The 24,459-nt window shown below is 36.7% G+C and overlaps 1 protein-coding gene across 11 annotated transcripts in view; it reads right to left on the bottom strand.

The window, feature by feature from the left end:
- Positions 1-24,459, bottom strand: part of PARD3 (par-3 family cell polarity regulator) — a 725,159-nt gene that overhangs the window by 275,777 nt on the left and 424,923 nt on the right. For 5 of the 11 annotated variants that reach the window (XM_081128404.1, XM_081128406.1, XM_081128405.1 and 2 more), the window contains exons 13-16: positions 22,770-22,958; positions 21,255-21,425; positions 9,673-9,823; positions 2,685-2,874 (exon numbers count right to left, since the gene is read on the bottom strand). In XM_081128404.1, the coding sequence (XP_080984530.1) occupies positions 2,685-2,874; positions 9,673-9,823; positions 21,255-21,425; positions 22,770-22,958 (701 nt within the window). Of the gene's footprint in view, positions 1-2,684; positions 2,875-5,607; positions 7,984-9,663; positions 9,824-21,254; positions 21,426-22,769; positions 22,959-24,459 lie in introns of those variants that run through there. The other 6 variants (XR_013998161.1, XM_081128409.1, XM_081128408.1 and 3 more) reach the window with 3 other exon arrangements.

The following is a 24,459-nucleotide window of genomic DNA, read 5'->3' as shown; positions in this document are numbered from 1 at the left end:
ATATAACTGTACATTATTTAAATTTCTTAAATATATGTGCTTGCATATTATGCTAACATAGTAGTATTCACTTACTACTATGCTTTTAATTTCCAGAGCACATACATCCCAATTTCAATATACAGTCCGAGAAGTGAAAATGCAAATCCATACGATGAGAACTATGACCAAATCTGTAATGGGAAACTCTAAATAATATATTTTCAATAAAATTAATTTTTTATATGTTGAAAGTTGATCTCTTCAACCGTTCTGTATGTTTTGTGGTTTGTTTTTTTGTATCGTGGGATATTTTAAAACCTAAACTCCAATAAGACATCAAATTGGTGAACAGAATAAGTTTGAAATAAAATTTTAATAAAAATTGGTAAAAAGTTTTTCAAAGAAATACAAATTGTTGTTGCTAATGTTACTTGAAAACCACATACTGTCATATTTCATAAACTAATTTAATATCCTCTAAAGTTATGTTGTCACTAAAATTAGAATCTGTTTTACTTTTTGCCCCTTAAAAACATTGTTACTGTCCCCTAAATTAATTAATGGATTGAAAAAAGTATATTCTATTAGTTAACAAACTAAAATTTTAGCCATTTGACATATTCAGCCTTCCAGTACAGTGAACTGTAAACGTACACAATTTAAAATGTCAAATGAGTCTGTGAATTAATAAGAGCCTTAAAATAACTAAATATTCTTAAACCACAACATATTAATCCTTTCCTATAACAGACACAATGAACAGGATACTGGAGCACTTATCAAGTCAGACTGCAGGACAGCGGACTCTTTAAAGAATATAACCATTTCCTGAGCCCCAATGTTATTAAAATTCCAGTTATTAATCCTGTCTTATTTCCCCTTTGTTTTCATAATATCCTCATCAAGGATTAGAGAGATACTGTCAGGCCAAAAAGCTTACATTTTCTGCTGTGATTCAGAACAGCTGCCATTCTTGTTTAGATAACCCTTTATTCATAGTTTTCCTTGCCCCACATCCCCCACAGCAAAATCATAAAAGTCCTGACCATTTCATGAATCCCCTTAGGGAAGTTAATGCTACAATCAATCTCTGCTAGTTATTTATTTACTTTCACCAACACAGTGCTTCATCAGGCCCCTGATAGATCTATTCCTCTGGCCACCTTCACAATTTCTCATCATGGTGGAAATTCAAAGGTTTTTGTCACTAAGATGAATGCTGCAAATATCTAATCCTTATTTTCTCTGTTCTTGCTTTCACTTCAGAAAGAGTTAAAATCTGCAGCAGCAAATGTAAAGGGATCTGCAGAGTTCAAATGGGAGTTTACTTTACACTGGAGCTTCCACTCTAAGTTGAACCAAAAAACAAATTCACAGATATGCTATTATCATGCAGGTTTGAGTGGAGCTCTATTTTTAAATCCTGTGTTTCAATAAAAGAATTAAAGAAAGAGAGAGAAAAGAAGAAAGAGGGAAAAGCAAAGGGAAATGAAAAAAGGGAAAGGAGAAAGCAAAAAGGGAAAGGAGATAGGGACTTTTCAAGGGTGCAAATAACAAGTGAGATTGTTCTACGAGAACACCTGCAGAACTGACCCATGATCGGGCTGTTTTCATGAGCTCACAGAGGAATGGGGAAGGACTTTGTGGGGTGGTTCATTTTGTTAAGTTCATCACTAAAATGTTAACATAAATAAATGCCAGTCCCCTGGACTCCTCCTACCTAATATTTAATGTTGATACAAGTCTGGGGAAGAGCAGGAAACAGAACTGGCTAAGTGGTGAAGGAACAATACTATTTGTTATTTAAATATAATTTAATGATGTATTCATAAAAGACCCCAGAGAAAGGGAAGTGAGAAAATTCTGGTATAATGCTTTACATGGTTTGTGTTATCACTACAACCTTACAAGGTTATCACAAGGCAGCACTTTCTATCGTTTGTTGATTTATATAATTGCTAGGCATGCAAATAAAAGAATACATCCACATTCATGGGCCACACATTTGCTCAATAATATCAATAGCTTACTTCAAATATGAAAGATACAGGAGGAAGAAATAGCATCAGACTGCCCCCAAAGTCACAATGCTACAAGCAAGTACTGGGGGACTGGATGAAAGAAGGTGATGGGATTAGCCAAAAAAGATACATACATAACACATAGACACAGACAACAGTGTGGTGACAGCCGAGGGAAGTGGGATTGGGGAGGGGTGGAGGTGGGCAAAGGCGGAAGAACAGGGATGGAAAGAGACTTGGGGCAATGGGTCTTGGGGCATGATGCAGTGTGCAAATGATGTTTTATTGAACTGTACACTTGACATCTGTATAGTGCTGTGAACCAGTCTCACCCCAATAAACTCAATTAGAAAGAAAAATAAAAGTCCATGAAAAATAAAAATAAACAAATAGTACAGTTACAGCACTCTTTAAAAAAGCCTTCCTATTCCCAGAACATATCAACTATTTTTTGGCCAAAGTCATCTAATTGTAACAAGCTTTGAGTCACCTTAGGGACTTGCTTAGAAATTATTTACTTTACAGAAAAACAATTCATCAAATTGACACTGATCTAACCATGAAAACAGAGCACTGCTATAAAAAAATTGATTAATTGTGCTCAGAAATCGACCATTTAAACATAAGGTAAACTATGATTGTAATTCACTAATGTCTTTTAACCCTGGAGTGTGAACTCACCAGTCTGCTGAATCACTGATTGCAGCCTTAGCCCAGGTGCCAGGGTCTGTCGTCACAAATCCCACATCATCATGAGAGCTGGAAGATGACTGGTCGGAGAGATGTGGAGGAAGCATTGGCAACCTGTCATCTTCTATAATGACAGTGTCATCTTGGGGCATATTCACTGTGGGGGACAGCTGGTATTTTCCTGTCCAGTAAAAAAAAAAAAGAAAAAAAAAAAAGAGAAATTCTAGACTCATGCTAAGAGTTTATGTGTATTAATATTAATACTTTGCTACATCAGAAAAAAATCTAAATTTCCAAATATCTGCTCAACCTGGTAGAACAAAAGAGAATTAAGGGAACTTACTTTTCATAAATGAATGTCAAATGGAGGCCTCAAGTCTATTTCTTCCTCTACCACCAGAGCTATGTAGCTCTGGGCAGAGTATTCAATTTCTCTGGTTTAAAGTTTCCTAAAGCAAGAGATAATCTCCAGAATGTCTTCTAATGTGAAAATGCTACATAATTTCTAAGTTATGAAAGTCCTTTGAAATTTTTTACCAGGAAACTTAGAGGGAAGCCCTGCAGACTTACATCAACCATTCATCCATTCACTCATGTAGCAGGTGTGTAAGAAAGACTTAATCTCTGCCCCTAAATCACTCATACCCTAGAGAAGAAGATAGACATTTAAAAGGTGATAACTGATTGGTGCTATGAGTGACGTGCCAAAAGTACTGTGGCATTTACTAGTGCCGGTACTGCCTGGGTAGCTGGTGACAGACGATGCTTGGAATCTTAATAAAAGTTAACATCAGAGTTGGGTTTTGAATGATGAATAAGGTCCTTTCTGTTAGAAGAAATTATGATACTGATTTTAGACATTGGCAGAATCATCCAATGCATGAAGGAGAAAAGCCCATGGTGCATTCAGACAACACTTCAAAGATGAGCACATGCAGAATCAAGGCCTTGGGGTGACATGGCACAATTGATCGTGAAGAGCAAAGATTAGGATCTAACTGCCCAGAGATTTTTCAGCCCAATACAGGGGAGCCTGTAAATTTTGATTTTTTTCAATTAGGATATAGTATTCTTGGTAAGGAAAGACCCAAAACTGTCTATGGTGATCAGTTTCAGGAAAATCTGCTCAAGTTCACAAATCAGCATGACAAACATTTACATTTCTTAGGACAAAATTTAGATTCAAGGCCCTGAACCATTAAAGATAAAGCTGGGGTTCAAATGATGCCATCTTCCTCCCCAAAATGCCTATTGTTCTTCTGGCTAACTCCCAAAACCTTTGTGACACAATTATGAGAAAGAACTGTGTACCAAGCTTTGATCCACATAATACTTTGTGGGAGGCCATGCACACAGAAACTTGCAGCATGGGTGATGTGGGCCCACTGGCCTGGCTTTCCCAACAAAGCAAGGAAAAGTAGCAATTTCCCTATCATTTTAAAGGAGGGCGGAAAAACTCATTTTAACTCCAATGTTCAAATCTGTTAAATCAGCTATATTGGTTCTTACCCTAGTAAAAAGGATCGCTGCACTGTCCCAACAAGGCAATCATTTTACAGAGGGTGCACTTTTCCTGTATTATAAAGCATTGCTTAAAATAGTACAAGAGCAATGTGTAGAAAGTCTATTAACATTTTAGCATCTGTCTTAAGATTTAATTTTTAAAGTAAATGATAATTTTTGTTTTAACACTAGGAGGAAATTTTTAGGATGAGAAATATATGATCCTGAAGGATTTCTAAAATATAAATTATACTAGACATTTCAACAAAGGAGCAAAAATTAAATCATATATATAATTTCAGGACAACCCACAGAAGTAACCTTGCTAGAAATTTCAAATGCATTCATTATTTAGCATCAACTCTATTACAGAAACACTACATGTTCACTAGAACTTATACTCAGCATTTTACCAAGAAAAAACACTCTACTTCAATTTGAAATGCATTCATTTTGACAAACTATGAAAACCAGCAACTACTTATGAATACTCATGACAAAAATGTAAATCAAATTTAGTACCTAATTGTTTGCCCTTTCTAAATTCAAGTCACTCACTTATTCCTACTAGAGTTTTAGGATATTCGTACAGAAAGACAGAAATCTGTTCAATAAAATATCATTCATAAATAAGGTCAGATAGTCTAGCACTATTACCCCAAGAAATATTTCCTTCTCAAGACATATTTTTCCTCCAAAAGTGTACAGAATGACAGAACCAGAATTTTCCCTAACAGCTCACTACTGATAAGGTGTGTGTCAAAGCATTAAATGACAAGACCCCACACAGGCAAAATTTATTGAAAGGCAATAATATGGTGTAATTACAGTACACTCATTTTTAACACAACTAAAACTCTTGGGTTTACACAATATATTCTGAGAGACAGCCTAATAAGCAAACTGGAACACTGAACACTGAATGGTTCTTCATATGACAATCCTTTTATATAAGATGTTTTGAGTAGAAATATTGTACCTTAGTGATTAAAAAAATTATACATAAATAAATGGCAGGAAATTTCCCAAATAGTAAGACACGAATTTGGCTATTTTCTCGTATCCATGATTCTGGAGGCTATTATCTTTAAAAATTTGAAAATTCATTATTTTCCATCAATATTCCACTTCTTAACATGCTTGCGAGTAATACAGTTTTAGAATCTGACTCCAGGAATATACTGGGGGTAATGGAATACTACCAAACTCCACCTAGTCAATGTATTTTCATTACATTTGCTATACTTTGCATATCATAAATGTGAAACCTTTCAACGATGACTTGAGAGGCCTTTGACCTATTTTTTGATGGATAAATATTCCTTTGTCCTCAACTAGTTAACCAACAAGTACAAACTAAAATTTAAACCAGTCAATATCTTGTCAAGGAGTGAAACAATAAGATGCAGGATGATTGTTTACTAAACATTTATTCATATGGCATATTTACATAGAAGGCAATGCCATGCATGATACTAAAAACAGATGAGGAAAATTTTTCCAGTGATTTGACTCACAATAAAAACATTAATGTTCTATTTTTCTACATTGAATTTCTCACAAGATGAAATAATATTAACATAATTATTTTTTAAACTCGCCACAAATGTGTGAAGATAAAAGCTACTAATATTAAATTCTAAAATGGATACAATAGGTTTCAGTTTTGCTTTAAACAGAAAAATTCTTCAGATTAAAACACTGGAAAAAATTTAAGATTCAATGCTCCCAAATGTCAACTTGTGATTTTACGAAAGGAACATGTTGGTTAAATTAGATATGCCTGGTATTGTTAATGTTATTATTATTAGCTAAGATGGCCTAGAAATTTGTAAAATATTTTTAAGGCTATTAAAAGAAAGAAATCCTATGCAGGATCACGGCACATTACTTTCTTTTTATTTTATTTTTTTAATATATTTTTATTGATTTCAGAGAGAGGAAGGAAGAAGGAGAGAGAGAAGCATCAATGATGAGAGAGAGTCACTGATCGGCTGCCTCCTGCACATCCCCTACTGATAATCGAGCCCACAACCTGGACATGTACCCTGACCGGCAATCGAACTGTGATCTACTCGATCAACCACTGAACCACGCCAGCTGGGCTGCAGATTTCTTTTTGATGAAAGTCCACGATGACCCTTTGAAAATGTAGGACAGGGGAAAGTCAACCAATACGGATGACTGGAGACAACTTGTCTTTGGTCACAAATCTGGCTGACCCCATCAAAAGCTAAGGAAATGGAATAGGGTTGAGTAACGTGGGACTAATGACTTACAAAAATATAGATCACAGTTTTGGTTCAGAAGCACAGAAACTTTGTGACTTCAGACTTGTTACTTAATTTTTTTGGTCCATAATTCCTCTGAACAGATGGTAAGGGGGCTGGACTACATGATTTCTAAGGTTGTTTTCGAAGATCAACTTCATTGATTTTTCTATCACAGTGGTTGCCAGAATGAAATAGATTTTAGAGAATAATGCTTTTTGCTTAAAGATGTGAATACTTATGAATTAATGTGAATAACGAATGAATGTCACAAATTGTGTAATCTCAGTATTCCCCTGGAAATAACTAAAAACAAAATAAAAATTACCATGGGATCTTGGGACTTCATTCTTTTATTTGTTAAGTGGGAAAGTGTGGTTGATGACATCTGACATCCTTCTATCTCTAACACCTCTACCTTTTTTGATCTATTTTGTAGTAGCTTCTTTCCTTGGATGTGTTCCCATACATATGAGTCAGAAAACCTCAAGCTTACTTTGGTCTAGAGTCAGACCTAGGTGAGAATAATATGAAAATGCACCCTGTTTGCATAAAATAAATCATTTCTTAATGTAGTCAGCTGGGATTTCAATACCAAGTTCTAACTGAATCACAGTTGATCATGAAGTAAAAACGATCACTTCTACTAGTGTCTACATAGGAATTATTCTAAAAGCATAGAAGACAACCATTTACCAAGCAAGATCGGTCTGAGAAATTTCCCTGTACCTAGATACTATGCAAATCAATAAATACTATTGCTATTGGTATAGGTTAATAGAAATTCCGTGCTCTAATATCTTGTATTTGGTACCTTGTTTTGGTGTTTTGTTTGTTGCAAGGTAACATCTGTTGTAGGATTTTAACTTTAAAGGGGAACTAAGTGACATAACAGGGTATTTGTGTTTTAGGGCCAATGGTATTGAAATAGGGGCTGACAAAGACTGAGGAATTCTCAAACTTGTAAAACTAATGATAAGTCAAATTAAGTACATGTATTCCTCAGGGTTAAACTATATGTGATCCCTACTTTCCAGTAAAACATGTAAAAAAGACTGTCTTAAGAAAATTTCCAAATCATTCAACATCAATTTGGCCTACCACCCAATGTAAAGAGTCTGTCACCCCCCAGCCCAGAGGAGCATGCACAGTACATCACAAAGCACATAGCTGGGAGGGAAGTTGCTGCCCTGGGTGAAGTATTTAGAGTTTTAAAAGTCCATTACATCTCTACCAGAGGGAAGGGAAAACAATGTGAATGACAGTGCAAACGTAAGCAGACTAATGAATCCACGGCTAACAAAATCAGGGCAACAGACTATGACAAAAATGAAGGAATCCTCAACCCATATATACAGCATTTCAAAAGGTTACTAGGTGAATTTTGTTTGTTTTTTGGTTTGTTTTTTAGTTTTAGTTTTTCGCCTTCCTCTGAAGCATCAGGGATTGGAGGCAGGACGCCGGTTACAGGAACTGGTGGACCAATGGTCTGATTCAGTATGGCAAGTCCTATGTTCCTATAATAGAGGGGAAATTACAGCATATCACTTTGTATGCACACAGATCCAGGCACACATGCACTCTCTCTCTCAAGGGGTCTGAACTATCATCAATAAAAAAGTATTTAACAAAGATAAAGTTTTATACCAAATCCAAGGAAGTATAGAAAATCCAACAGCAGTGAAGAGAATGATCATTAATAAGCAAAGATTAATGTGATAAATTACATGTGATGCGTGTCACCTAACAGGTGCACGGTATCTTTAGCAGGCTTCCTTTGCTTTCACTGATTCCAACCAAGGAAAAGGAAGAATGGTGACAAAATAAAACTACAGTTAGCATGTCTACACTCTATGTGTAATAAAATAAATGAGAATTTAGCAATTTTTCCAAACTAGAAAGATAGGGGAATTAGAGGAAGAACAGAAAATTCTAGCAGTCATGTTTATGTATTTTTCCTATCATGCCCAGTAGAAAGTTCTTTGAAGGCGCACAATTTCTATTCATTTTTTTATCTACAACAAATGTGTATACACGATGCTTTGCCAATAAATATCCACTGATGAATGAAGTAAATTCTTCTAATGAAGCTTCACAATGGAAACTTTAAATATACTAAATCTATACTTAGTATACTCAAAATGGAGTAAAATTTAGGGTTTCATTTTATATTAGCAAAACATATCAGCAATAAAAGTGTTTTATGTTAGTTGCTATTTTAATCAAAACAGCTTGCTGTGTTTTAAATTCAAAGATTCTCCCAAGGTAATCCCAAGATGAGCAACTCAGTACATCTAGCCAGTCCTGTGGCAAGCAAGGCCTTATTAACTGGATCTGTTAGTAGAAGCTGCACTGCTACGGAGCAAGTGCAAACAACCTCATTACCCACTGGGGGCCATGCACACAGCACGGTGTTGAATCCAAAGAAATGATGCAAAAACTTGTTTTAGGGTTTTAAAATTAAGGCTTTAAAAAAGTAGAGATGCAAGTAAAAAGTGGTACCCTCCTATTAAGCACAAACAAATGCGAGTTATTTATTTATTTATTTATTTATTTATTTATTTATTTATTTATTTATTAAATACATCTTTATTGATTTCAGAGAGCGGAAAGGAGAGGGGGAGAGAGAGACAGAAACGTCAATGATGAGAGAGTCATTGATCGGCTGCCTCCTGCACACCCCAGACTGGGGATTGAGCCCGCAACCCGGGCATGTGCCCTGACCGGGAATCGAACCCCTATCCCCTAGATCCTAGGTCGATGCTCAACCGCTGAGCCACGCCCAGCCGGGCGTGAATATTTTATATATGTATATATGTATATATGTATTTTTCCTCTCCCTCCAAATAGCGCTACTGTGAATTATATGTAACTTTTGGAGCCTCCTTGCCATAAACCACTAAATTTTGATCTTTTTTAAAACATGGCTTCATTTATTATCTCAAACAAGCTAAGAATGTCTTGATCACTGGAAAACATTTCTATGGGATTCCTTTCTTTTTTTTCTTCCCACATTACAGGATCTAAAACTCACTTAAAAATAGAATCAATGTATTGATTTACTCTCTTCACATTAATACTTCCTGAGTGATAATGAACCCACTCTTCCTCTTTTCATCCTTTACATTAATATTACATTAATAACCTCTGTGTGAACCAGTTAAAGCATAAAAGTAAGATGTGATAAACATCTTTACCTGACTCACCCATTATCCTACTGAGTGCAGCATTCCTTGTGGGGGATTCATCGAGCCTCTCAATCCCACTGTAGAGGGAATGGGAAATTCTTCGTTCTCTATCATCCAATACTGTTTCAATGGGCAACTCAGGTCCCGAGAGGCTCCCAGGTGACTTGAGCTGTAGAGAAAGGCGGGCAAGGGAGAGTCAGGACTGGAGGCAGATTAGCAGCATGGGGGTTTTATAACAACTTGCCCAAGGCCTGCATCCAACTGGGTATCAAATGAACTAGAACTTTTCACCCTGTACCAAAATAATTTCTGATGACAGCTCTGCCTAATGACCAACTTTCTGTGCCACTTTACAGTGTGCCTCCCATGAAGTTCTGTCAGATTTCAACCACTAGAGGAAAAATATGGATATTAAAAGCTATTTTTAAAAAAACTTATCTTGTTGCTTATTTTTTCAGTTTGACTGTTATAATCTGTTGAAGTCAATTTAAGTTATGATTTAATTCAAAATTCTTCCTAAGGCTGCATAAGGCATGCTTTATCAGATGGAAGCTGGAACTTAACTACACTTTTACACCTATAATATGTAAGTACACGGACTAATTAAGCACACATTTCTGTGTGTGTGCTGGTAGAATTACTACTCACTCTATAAGACTTAAAGACCACTTGTCAGCTCAGGTGTCTTGAACAATACACTGAGCCTGAATTTCTTCTGCTGGACATTAGGAATAATCATCCTATTCTCTGACTGTAATCTTAAGCATCAGATAATGAATAACTTAGAAAAGTACTTCAACAGTATACAAACAATATTCTAATGAAACAGGCAAAGATGTATATTTTATAAACATATACAATCTCCTAAATAAGCAAAGAATATAGGTCAAGTTCTATCACCATGAATAAAATTATATGTGGCATTCTTTAGAACACTAGTGTTTTATAAGTAATATTCCCCATAAAGATAATGTGAATAAAAAAACTATGTTAGTAAGGCCTTGAAACAAATCTGCTTCAAGAAACAACAAAGCACACTTAATTACCCTCCTCCCAGTGGGGGTTCTGAGGTTAACCCACGGACCAATATCTTAGGACACTGTGGTGCTGCTGGCTGCAGCCAGAGGCAGAGAGTGAGTGGAGGGGTAGAGCAGCCCAACACAACACAGCAAAGCTGGAGAGGAGACTGCATTTCTCAAACAGATGAAACCACAACTGTGGCACTTCCTTTGCCTGAACAAATTATGATTTCTGTAACAAGATATCATCTGTTTAATATAAATGAGATATTTAATGAAGTTCCGAATTGTAGACTTATCTCTCCCAGTCTGATAAGCACTGGGGACATTTAATGCACTGAAGGGTCAACACAATTACAACTGAGGCACATCAAACTGCAGGAGAGTAATAAACTCACAGCACCAGTGAATTAGACTCAATAAGGTTTAAATTGTGAAATGAGGATTTGTTTTATTAGTTTTTTTTAAATTGCAGATTACAACTGACAGCTTTACTGGAAAGTAAATGAAATATTCAAGGTCTCTGATGTATAAGAATAAAATAATACTTTCTGAAAGAATACTAAGGCTAAACTCCAAGGTGCTTTGGGGACATAAAAGCAAAAATACCTGACACCTTTAAGAACAAGTATATTTGAATTTTTTAAATGAGCACATACATCAAAGAGACTTGCTATACAATAGGCTCTACACACAAGACCCACTTGCTATGCAACAATTTATTTCATCATAAGACATCCTCAAGTTTGCTTAACAAATACCTTTAATTGAACTATATAACTGCAATTTTCTAGATAATAAAAACTTTATAAAGCTCCTTCATGAAAAATCCCTAAATATCCCAAGAGGCTAGTTTAGAATTTTATAAAGTAAAATAAAAATTAATTTAAAAAATTCTCCATGAAGGCTTTCTAGAGAAAAACAATAAGATGCTTGCTCAGGCAGAACATGGCACTTGCCCATTTTCCTGGGAAAGATTGCACACCTCCCCAGCCTCCCTAACCATATCTAATTTGCATCTCAAAGTACAGATTTAAATGAAGAAATCAAGGGCCTACTACATAAATATTTAACAGATGATACAATGCCTTTTTATTTCCAAAAAAAAAAAAGTGATTTCAAATATTTTGATGATTTGTGTGAGTGTGCTAGAAAAAGAGATTAAGAACAAGTGTTGTCAGAGTGGCACTCAGGACACAGGGGAGGCAGAGCTAGGTGGCCCTGGGAGAGCAGCCCAGGACTTTCTACAATTCAGGCTGCTCCCAGGCCCTTTTAGTCTCCTTATATTATAACTTTATAAAAATTAACATAATTAGGAAAAAAAAAGAAATGAACTGCAATTTTCACTTTGTCATTTGTTGTTTAAAATACAAAAATGTTCTTCAACCCAGTTTCACTCAGTCCCTGGCAGCAGTAGCTGTGCAGGATCCCTCAGCTCCATCCCTAAATAAATGTGACAGCCTTGACACCTGCTGAAGACAAATTAGCTCCAGGTTGCAGCAAGATAACTCATATTGCGTAGCAGTGTAAAGTGATGCAGTCTTTTTCTAAAGTAATGTGGAAATGTATATCGTGGGTCAAAAAACACCATATACCCTTTGACCAAGACAGTTATTTCACTTTGTGGTCACTATCCTCACGAAATAATAAGCTAGATGAGTAATAAAAATTCAAGTGAATCAGTATTATTTGCAAAGGTATAAAAACTGGGAATCATCTCAATCTCTAAAAATAATATAAATAATAAGCTCTTTAAAAAGATATTCAAATGATCATATATAACTTTTATAATCAGAAAATAACAAATGCTATTTAATAATAAAAGACTGAATATTGTCCAATAAGTATGCTTTTCATTATGTACTTGGCCTTCTCTTCTTTTCTTAGGAAAAGTTAAAATCTTGATTTCTTATATAAAACTAATATAATTTTTGTGGGATTTAGTAAAATCTCATGTTTAAAGTATGCATCAGCAGGTTGAATGATGTCTTTCACATTTGAAAAATGTATTGCACCATCTTGACTATAAACACTGAAAAGCTGGCATAGATATGGCCCTCATCCCCTTCCGAAAACTTAGATGTGGGTCCTACTTAGTATTTGGCATGATCTCATTATTCGATATTTCAGTTGTCATGGAATTAATCTGTTATCCCAAATGCCTGGTGCAGAGCACATACTTGGTGAATAATGAGATGAATAAATTTATTCCTAGATCAATGACTCAGAGATACCTTAAATGGTTTAGAGATCTTATACATGCTAGGCCACAAGGAAGTAGGCCTTTAAAGCTGACTGAATTGCATAATGTTAAAATTAAAAGAAACTGACCTAGATTTCAATTATACATTGAGAAAGTACTCACATCCAAAGGACACGTGAACACAAAACAAGGAATATAGAGACAGGAGGACAGTGGTAGGAGTTTTAGGGTCCAGTTTCAGGTTCTGATTTCATGCAGGACCACACTTAATTTCCTTTCCATCCTCATGTGGACAACAGCAAGGATCAGAGAGGTGAAGGAAGTTCCCCTAGTCATTCTGACTTTATGTAGCAGACCCAGAGTGTAACTGACTCTGTCAGATAATACAGTCTGTGTTTTGCCCTAGCCGGTGTGCTCAGTGGGTTGACCACCATCCCATATACCAAGAGGTTTCTAGTTTGATTCCCGGTTGGGGCACATGCCCAGGCTGTGGACTCGATCCCCAGTAGGGGAGGTGCAGGAGGCAGCCAAATGATGTTTCTCTCTCACATAGATATTTCTCTCTCTCTCTCCCCCTTTCTCTCTCTCTAAAATCAATAGAAACATATTTTAATAAAGTCTGTGCTTTTATTGTACATTATATCCCAATACAATCAGAATATAAATTGCCCGAACAACACAATCACAGTCAATCAGACCTACTCACATGCATAAGAGGAACGAACACCTTGTCACTTCTTTGCCCTTGAAGGTATTAAGCAAATCATGTGACCTTTCCACATTTATTCTTTAATACGTAAAATAAAGAAAATCACAAATGATGTTTTACACCACTTCCCATTCTAATATAGCTTTCATATTCTAAGAAGATTAAACCTAGAAAGAGAATTCATTTTAAAATAGTGCTTGATAACTAAATCCTTCAGTATGGGGTCTAAGACAAAAGCTCAACTGGTCACATTTACTGTTGGTACTAAAACACGACTTTATATGAAATCACATCTTACAAAGATATAATGAAATGACTGAAAGCTATGTTAAATTATAATAATCTCTATAAATATTAATTTCCTTGGAACATTAAAAATCAGCATAATTCTCATATACAGGTTATTCTCATACTCGAAGAACAATGTCAGGTGTTGGCTCCCATTTCCCTCTACTCTTCTTCAAAGTACTCAAAAAAGTTATCCTTTGTGGTGATACCAATGTTTTTGCCTCTTGCTTTATGTATTCATTTTAATATGCTATACTTTACATCCCCATGACTATACTGTAACAACCAATTTTTACTTCTTAATCCAATCACCTTTTCACCCATCCCCCCCAACCCTCTTCCATCTGGCAAAATGTTCTCTGCATCTATAATTCTGTTTGTTTCTAGATTCCACATGTAAGTGAAACCATACAGCATTTGGATTTCTCTGTCTGATTTATTTCACTCAGAATAATACCCTCTAGGTCCATCCATGTTGTTGCAGATGGCAAGATTTTATTCTTTTTTAAGGCTGATTAACATTACATTGTATATATGTACCACTTCTTTATCCATTCATCTATTGATGGACACTTAGGTCACGTCCATATCTTGGCTACTGTAAATAAGGCTGCAATAAGCCTATGATTTCTTCAGATAAATACCCAGAAGTAGAATTGCTGGGTCCTGATTTGTCTCATTATAGCCTTTAACATCTATTTTGTCTGATATGAGTATTGCCACCCCAGCTATTTTTTTTTTCATTTCCATTTTCATGAACTATCTTTTTTATACATTTACTTTCAGTCTGAATGAGTCTTTTGATCTGAAGTAGGTCTCTTGTAGGCAGCATATGAATAGATCTTATTTTGTTATACATTCAGCCACCCTGTCTTCTATTTATTTTTATCCTCACCCGAGGATACTTTCACCATTGCTTTTTAGAGAGCAGAAGGGAGAGAGAGAGAGACATCGATGTGAGAAAAACGATCGAGGCCGGGGGTCGAGCCTGCATCCGAGGTACGTGCCTTGGCTGGAATCGAACACAGAACCCTTCAGTTCAAAGGCCGACGTTCTAACTACTGAGCCAAACCAGTAGGGCCACCCTATGTCTTTTAATTGAAGCATTTAATTCATTTATATTTAAAGTAATACCTCATATATATGTAGTTACTGACATTTTATTACTCATATTTGTTATTTTTTTATCTTTTCATCTTAAAAAAGACCCTTTAGCCATACCAGTTTGGCTCAGTGGTTCTTAGAGCATTGGATCTTGGACTGAAAGGGTCCCAGGTTCAATTCCAGCCAAGGGCACATACCTTGTTTGCAGGCTTGATCCCCAGCCCCAGCCAGGGCATGTGCAGGAGGCAACCAATCAATGTCTCTCTTGCATATCAATTTTCTCTGTCTCCCTTCCACTCTCCCTGAAAAAAAAGCAATGGAGAAAAATATCCTCAAATGAGAATAAAAAAACATAATAATAAAAATAAAGATCTTTTAACATTTCTTGTAATGCTTTTTTGGTGATGATGCATTCCTTTAGCTTTTTCTTGTCTGGGAAGCTCTTTATCATCTGTCCTTCAATTCTAAATGATAGCTTTGATAGGTAGAGTAATCTTGGTTGTAGGTCCTTCCTTTTCATCATTTTTAATATTTCATGCCAATTCCTTCTTGCCTACAAAGTTTCTGTTGAGCAATCAGCTGACAGTCGTATGGGTGCTCCCCTGTAGGTAACTGATTTTCTCTTGCTGCTTTTAAGATTCTAACTTTTGGCATTTTAATTATGATGGATCTTGGTGTGGACCTCTTTGGGTTCATCCTGTTTGGAACTAACTCTCTGCACTTCCTGAACTTGTATGACTATGTCCATCCACAGATTAGAGAAGTTTTCAGTCATTATTTCTTCAAATATGTTTTAATTCCTTGCTTGCTCTCTCTTCTCCTTCTGGTACCTCTATGATGTAAATATGGTATGCTTGATGTTGTCACAGAGGCCCCTTAAACTATATCATTTTTAGGATTCTTTTTGCCATTCTGTTTGGGTATTTTCTGCTACCTTATCTTCCAAATTGCTGATTCAATCCTCTGCTTCATCTAACCTACTACTGATTCTAATGTAGTCTTCATTTCAGTAATTATATTTTTCATTTCTAACTGGTTCTTTCTTATGTTTTCTATCTGCTTTTATGATATCACTGAGCATCCTTATAACCAGTGTTTTGAACTCTGCATGTGGTAGATTGTCTCCATTTTATTTATTCTTTTTCTGGAGTTTTGTTCTGTTCTTTCATTTGGGCCATCTCTGTCTCCTCATTCTGGCTGCCTTCTTCTGTTTGTTTCTATGTATTAAGTAGAGCCGCTACATCTCCCAGTTGGTAGTAGTGGCCTTATATAGTGGTTGTCCTGTGGGGCCTAGTGTTGCAGTCTCCCTGGTTACCTGGGCGGGGAGGTCCAGATGTGTTCCTTGTGTGGGTTGTGTGTGCCTTCTTGTTGTAGCTCAGCCTTGATTGTTGTTAGCATGTCAATGGCACATCAACCCGAGGAATTGACCCTTGGGTTGATTGGTTGTAAGAACTGTCCATGACTACAGAAGAGGAGCTGTTTTAAAGGGGCCAACCCTACGGAGCAGGATTAGCTTCAGTGGGGCTCAGTGCCTGCCAAATCTGCACTTTAGAAGTGTCATTTTTTGAAATGGTTGGGTGGTACTCTGGTGTGGTCTGAAACTGGCCACCCAGTGTTGGTTCTGGTGCCTCATAGGAGGAGCTAAAATGCAGGCCAAGGTCAGGTGCCTGTGCCCTGCCTAGGGCCATCCAGCATGAGCTACAAAGCAATATGCAGATGGCAGCTACTTGCATTGGACTCGGGAGGTTTCCCACAGAGGCCAAGTTGCAAACCAAGTCCGGATGCCAGTCGTGCAGGGAATGGGATCACTTAGCAAGCGGTACAGAGCATGCTGAGGCCAGATGCTGCTTGCTTGGGGTTTATGAACTTTTGAGAGGTTTTAGGAAAGTTTTCAGCAAGAGCCAAGACAGGTTGTTTGTGTGGAAAAGCCACTGGAAAGGGCTTGGGTGGGCCCACAAGTCAGGTGGGACAAGGTCTCAAGGAATCACAAGGGCAGGTTAAATGTTGTTAGTCAGGTTGATGGAGACTCAGATGTGGTGCCAGCCTGTGGGCTCTGCGGGAAGAGGGCTCAGCAAAGGAATAATGGCTTCTGCCTGCACTTCTGTCTGGGAAAAAGCTACCCCTTCAACCCTTGCCCCAAAGCCAAACAATTCCGTTTCTCCCCATATGTCCCTGGGGACTTCAGAGCTGCCACTCCAGGGAGAGAGCTCAGAGAGAGTGAGATCAAGTACACTCATGTGCATGCCCTTTCAGGGTACTCCAGAAGTCCTCTGTATTAGCCACAATCCCTGCTGGTTTTTACAGCCAGAATATTTCTCTTCTTTGCACTGAAACCCTAGGCTGGGAGTCCTGGTGTGGGGCTGAAAACCCTCACTCCTCAGGGGGTACCTCCACAGCCAAGATATTCCTCCAGATTTTTAACCACCACATGAGCTGTGGGACCAGCTTGTTAGGAGTCTGTCTCTCCAACCAGTCTCCACATGTCTTCTTCTTTATATCTTCAGTTGTAGGACTTCTGTTCAACTAGGCTTCAGGTGGTTCTCAATGATGGTTGTTCTATAGTTTAGTTGGAATTTTCATGTGGTCATGGCAGGAGGCAAGCACAGCATTTTCCTACTAGCCATCTTGACTGAAAGCCTGATTTACGTATTCTTTTCAATGGAAAAGAATGCCAGGACTTAAGAAAGTTTTCTCCAAAGAGTTAATCTATACTTCAGGGGCACAAAACAATGGGAAGCCATTTCTTTCTCTATTTTTTTTAAGAAACAATTATTGCTTAGGAAATGTTTGAAAATGTACTTAAGTAAAAACATTAGATCCAAGGAGCAAAGAAAATCCAGAATCACTGTTAAAATATTAATTTTGTTAGCTGTCTGATGGTTTTCTTAGAATTTCAGTCTCTAGTAGTAACTAAGTTATATTTTTCTTCTACAACTGCCAGATTCTCTAGGATTATTTTTCCCTCATCATTTAGTCCAGGAGGATCTGGCTTTGGAGGAAAAAGAATAAATAAAGTTTGGGGCACCCTGGAATTAGGTGCCTGGGAGACATACCAGTGAATACCTCCATGGTGACTTGGAACTAGAATAGCTCTGAGCTAGAGAGTGAGTTATGGGATACTCATCATAACATAGATGGTACCTAAAGACCAGGAAATGAAGATCACCCAGGGAGCACGTGCACAGGAAGAAGAAACAGCCCAGGAAGAGCCTTGAGCAACACTAACAATAAAAGAACAGGCAGAAAAGAGGAAAGAGAGAAGAGCCAGAGTAAAGTAGAAAAAAAGTGGAGAGAGCAAGTAACAAATGATTCAAGAATGAGTTGGTGTTCAAAGAATCCTGAAATGTCAAGAAAAACAGACTGAGAAATGTCTTCCAGAGAAAATCTCGAATGTGCTGTAGAGGGACAAATACTAGTGAAACACAGGGTAAGTTGATACGTAATATGGAGATATGACAATTTATTTTTTAAAATACTAAAATATATGTACAGCACTTCCCACATAGAAGGGCAAGGAAAGTTGTGACAAAGTACAGAAAATTTTCTTTTGCAAATTCTCATCTTCTCTAGCTTGAAATTAAGTATGCAAACTCTTGGTTTAAAGATGTGTTTGTAAAATGTAGTTTTGTAATATTTCAAAGACTGGGCTATATGGCTTACTAATAGATCCAGAAGAGAGAACTCAAGCACTTTGTTTAGCTTAAGGTTCATTCACGAAAAGATGCCCTATGCTTATATTAATATTTACTGTAATATAATTTACACATACCCTCCCATTAATTCAAGGAAATGTTTTTTCCAAAGGTAATATAAGCACAATTATGTCTTACGCCTTATGGGAAGCTGAATGGAGCTCTTCTGTCTTCATATAATTCTTTAGTTAAACCCTGTAAATATAAAAGGCTTCTCGCTAGTATTGTAAAGAAAGCACAGCACTCGTGATAAGATTTTCTTTGATATAATTGTTTCATAAGCTTATTCTATCCTAAGTACTAGTAATAACCAGCAATATATAAAAATTATATCATAAGGAATATTGAGTATTAAAGTCTACTACTGTCTACTGCAGCTGTTCCCCAACTTAAATCATTTTATTCACATAAATTCATATGCAAAAGTGAGTGAGACACAGATATTTCAGTGGATTCTAATTTCATGTCTTTCACAGGGTAACAGTGAATGAAATCAGTGCTTTTTCTCAAAACATCCTCAAGCTGCTACAGGTTTGCTTTGCTACTATTTGGGAAACAATAGGGATCATCTCAATCAGACAAAAGCAGATCTGGACTCAGGACACTGACATTTGTACATTTCTTACGTTTTTAAGTTTCTCTATAACACTCAATGTTTTTCTCTGATGGAGAACTCTGAAAAGTGTTACTAATTTTAGTTTCTTTTAAAGAGTCTAATAGCATGATAACTGTACAATATAATGTAAGTTCTACGAGAGAAGAATCCCATCTGTTTTATTAGCCTCCATATACCCAGGATCTAACGTATTTTCTGAATACAATAGATACACAATAAACATTTGTTTAATAAATACAGGGTGTCCCCAAAACATATATACACACTTTGAATAATTATTAATTCCAATGGGTTAAATCTGAAAGGAAGGAAACATCAATTGACCTAGCAGCTGTTAAAGTGTGTATACATTTTTGAGGGGACACCATACATGTACCATTTGAAGAATGTGAAATTATTCAGTTTCAGAAAAAAAGCTAATCAAGATCAATGTATCTTGTAAACTTACTGTTAAGAATTTTTCATGTAGCACTTTAAAGGGCTTTCATTAAAAAGACCAGCTAGTGATCTGACAACCAATAAAAACTATTATTCAAGAAAACTACTCCAGTAGCCTAGTATGAGGGATTGGCATTTATAGTTATACTATAAAGTGAATATTTCTACATCACACTGTCTCCACTCTGAGATTTTTAGTTACAGTTACACTGTTCTCTTATTGGCATGAAAATTAATTTAATTACTATTAATTCATTCTCCATTTGGAAGTTAAAAATAATATAAACGCGAGTAAATAGTCAATAACCTTTCAAAAATTGGCCACCTCTACATTGACTACCCACTCAGCTCAGGAGTTGTTGTTTTTTGCAAAATATGATGGCATTATAGGATCAGCTGAGTAATCATCACAACCTAAAAACATGGATTTTAAAAAGAAAAACACAAACAATTTACATAGCATTTTCAGTTTGTACGATTTGCTAGTAATTTTTTCTTAGTTGATTTCAAAATGTGGGAATTTGAACATCAATAAATAGAAGAATAAGCTACACTTTCAGTAAGTTCTGTTCTTTGTAAACTATCAGGTCCCAACAATTTTCTGTAGATGGCACATAATTTATAACAGATCTATGAAATTTGTTTTTAAAAGGTTCCAATATTAATTTTTACTAATATATAGAATTTCTTTTTACCTTTAATTTTAAAATGCCCTGCTAAAAAGAAACAGATACATTTTTACTTATTTGGGAAAACATGACCATACTACCTTTCCTACTCACCCCTACTTACATAGTGCAGCATATATTCTGAAACCACCACTCAAGGGGAAAACAGTCAACCTTATAGTAAAGGAGAAAGTAGAGGTAGCAGATAGAAGAGGCTCAAACTTTTGACAATACCAAAGGATAAAGGAGCTTTGTAAGAGGCATCTCTTTTTTTTTAATTTGTTTTTATTGATTTCAGAGAGAGGAAGGGAGGAGGGAGAGAGATATAGAAACATCAACGATGAAAGAGAATCATCAACTGGCTGCCTCCTGCATGTCCCCTACTCGGGATCGAGACCGAAACCCGGGCGTGTCCCCTGACAGGGAATCAAACCGTCACCTCCTGGTTCATGGGTTGACCCTCAACACCAGCTGGGCAGAGCTATCCATTTTTGATAAACAAATGAACAACTCTAGTTTCATTGTTCCTCCCTACCAGCAACAATGCTGCTGAATAGACTTGTTGGCTCTGAGCAGGAAGGTGTAATCTCACCTAAAAGTACCTTTAAGATTCCCATCTTATCTGTTGAGTTGGCAACAGAAAAACTAATGCACAAGTAGGAATATTTCGGCCACAGAACTAAGAAAACACAGCAGAGCTCACTGACAATATAATAAAACTATAGCAAGCAAAGATTATTTATAGCATTTCGAGGAAAAGTCCCAGGACTTGCCATTCTTGGTCCTCCGTTGGGACTGAAATTCAGTCTTATTACAATTTCAAATGCTAGTGCCTTTCATCTTTTTATTTTTTTATTCTTTACCTCATTGTACTTGCTTATTCGCCTCGCAACAATAAGCTGGATCATTCCTCGCTTGTTCCCTTCAGTGGACATAGACTTTCTGAGAGTTTCCATGGCATCTTGGTTTGTCTTGCCCAACAAGGATTCTCCATTCACTGCTATCAGCTGATCATTCACCCGAAGCCTTCCATCCTGAGAAGCAAATAGGTTAAAAAAAAGTGCTATTAAATAGTCTGTTATAAAAGAAGTTGCTTTCCTTTTAGTTAAAAAAAATTAAAACAAAGCAAAAAAAGTGGGGGGGGGGGGGGTAGGACTTTAATCTTAATGGATTTGCCTACCGAATACTAGCATCATCATGGCTAAGCAGTCACTGTAGCCTTTGTCCATTTCAATCATTTATACATTTTGTAAATCAAATCATTATCATAATTTGTTTACCAAAATAGCATAGTAATTCAAAGGACACAAAGTGATTACTTTCTTGCTTCCAGAGACACCCACAGAGGTTATTTACAATCCAAGACATGCAAAAGCGCAAGGCTATTAGACAAGTACAGATAGAGAGGTGCTCCCTTAACAAACAGCCAGGAAATTTTCTCTAGACTGGGAAATAGGGTAAGTGATCCACAGACAAGGATGGGAAAAGTAAAAGGTTAACCTTTATTGTATGGGAGCCCAGAGCCAGAACTTAAGCTAAGTCTTTGCATAGATTATCTTCATTGAACTAAAATGACTATGGGTTTTAAATTCTGAGACAAAAAAATGGACAGTGAAGCCATGGATGCCATCCCAAAATGAGAGATCACTGAGATCTATTCCAGTTGTTTTATCATGGATGGGATATTAAGAAAAAAAACAGAAAACATTTGTTATGTGTTATAGGATATCAGAATATGCTGACCCAAAATACACCACTTTGGCAAAGAATGGTTTTGAGGTGAAGGCAATTGAGAAATGGCAGACGCAGGAGGTGTTCTCTGCCCTCCCCTTTCTGCCTGAACACAGGACATAAACTTCCATTAGTGAAGATGTCCCCTCACTTCTCCCAAACCAGGGAAAGGAAAACAATGTTCAATACCAGAGACAGAGATGGCACTGAGACTAGTCTGTATAAACAAAACTTACAAAATAAACCTTATCTATCATTAGTTTACCTCATATATTTACCTAACCAAAATTTACAGCCCTTAGAAGCCCAAGCCCTTTTCCCTTTTTTTAAACAGTTCTCCACAATGTACTGCTCTTTCCTTAAATAGAATATAACCTTCCAAGTCTCACTGCTTAAGTTTTCACTTCTTTTCTGTGGAGTCCCAATATACATAAAATTTAAAATATTAGCTTCAATTAAATTTGGAACTTTTTTCTCCTATCAATCTATATTTTGTCAGTTTAATTCACAGGCCTCAGAAACAGAATATATGAGGGTAAAGAAAGTCTGTCCTCCCCTACAGTGTATGCATTTCCAAAATAGTTACAGGATGGAATTAAACATCTTTGTTAATGGACATAAGCTTGACAAAATTGGCATTTGCTTACTTTAGATGCTGCTCCTCCATTAATAATGGACTTGACAAAGATTCCCAAATCCGCATGGTTCTCTTTTGACCGGTTACCTTTGACACTGACACCAAGACCTGCTGATCCTGAATCGTTAAGTGGAACTTCAAATGTCAAAAATTCCCTGGTGCCATCAGGTGTGAGAACAACATCCTCCTCTTCTGCTTTCTAACAGGGAACAAAATTGCAAAGCATATTATCTTCCAATGTTTCTTTCTCACAGAAATTTTTAAAAGATTGCTAATAAGCAGTTATTTTTTTTTTTTAAATATGTTTTTATAGATTTCAGAGGAAGGGAGAGGAAGAGAGAGAGAGAAATATCGATGAGAGAGAGAATCGATTGGCTGCCTCCTGCATGCCCCCTACTGGGGATCGAGCCTGAAACCCGGGCATGTGTCCTGACCGGGAATCAAACCATGACCACCTGGTTCATAGGTCGATGCCCAACCACTGAGCCACACTGGCCGGGCTAATGAGCAGTTCTTAATCATAACAGGCACAGTATCTCCACCAAAGTTCCATGACAAGATCCAAGAGAGCAGTGCATCTGCACCCTCCAAAGGATTCCTGGAAACAGCTGTTAATATTTTTATGCAGCATTTATTTCAATATTAAACAAATGCAAATTAGATTCTCAGAGAAAGGAGGAAATATAATGAAAGGACTGAAAACATATACACTCCTAGAGCTTGGGATTTTTTGGGGGGGGGGGAGGGTTCTGTTTATACAGGGTGGGGCAAAAGTAGGTTTACAGTTCTGAGTACATGAAAGAGTTTATTATTTATTAATTATTGTATTACTTTCAATATGAACTGTAAACCTACTTTTGCACCACCTGTATGTATTCTAAACCACAGGAGAAAAACAGTACCAGAAGGAATCAAAATACATAAATATAACTCATTTGTCCCTTGCTTTTCATCAGGAATTTTCAATGTTATTAATAGTTTCATGTTGACTAATGTTGCATTATTTTATTCACAAAAGAATAACAAATCCTAATGCTACAAAGTCGGCAGAAAAAGGTATTCATTTTCCGAGAGCCACTAGGGAGTTTTAACGTTCAACATCTGTGAGACAAAGCAGAGATAACACCAGAGAAAAGTTTTTCACACTACTGTACCATACATAATTCAGATGGTATTATTCAAGCAATAGTTTAACTAATTAGTTGTATATGCAAGCTTCGATGACATAATTGCAATCATCAAGGCATAAAAGACTCTTTTAGAACACAACATATTTTAAGTTACACAAACTCTTGCCCATCTTAACACAGCAAGGAAGAAATGAAAGCTTAAAGTATAACCTAATTAAATGCACTGAGATGACATATTCTATTAATAAAAATATATGCCACAAGATGAAGGAGTGTGCCTCCTGAGCTCCTCCTCAGCTCCTCCCAGTAAAGCACCCATGGCCAAGACTTCGACCACCTAGATCTCTACACCGGTCATCTCCACATGTGGGAAGCCAGAATTCTTTTTCAAACTCAGTATTTCCAACCACATAATGAACACATAGCAGAAGCTCTTCAAATCACAACTAAATGCCTCTAGTACTACAACCTATTTCTCCTCTTTTCCCAATTTTAAAATATTAGTCCAGCATCCACCTAGTCACTCAAGCTGGAATGATCAAATTCCAATTGAAGAATGGCTGAATATAG

Source organism: Miniopterus schreibersii, assembly GCF_964146895.1.
Source record: "Miniopterus schreibersii genome assembly, chromosome: 1".
NCBI classification, from domain to species: Eukaryota; Metazoa; Chordata; class Mammalia; order Chiroptera; family Miniopteridae; genus Miniopterus; species Miniopterus schreibersii.
The sequence above is the reverse complement of the archived record's forward strand: the minus strand, read 5'-3'. Positions and strand labels throughout refer to the sequence as shown.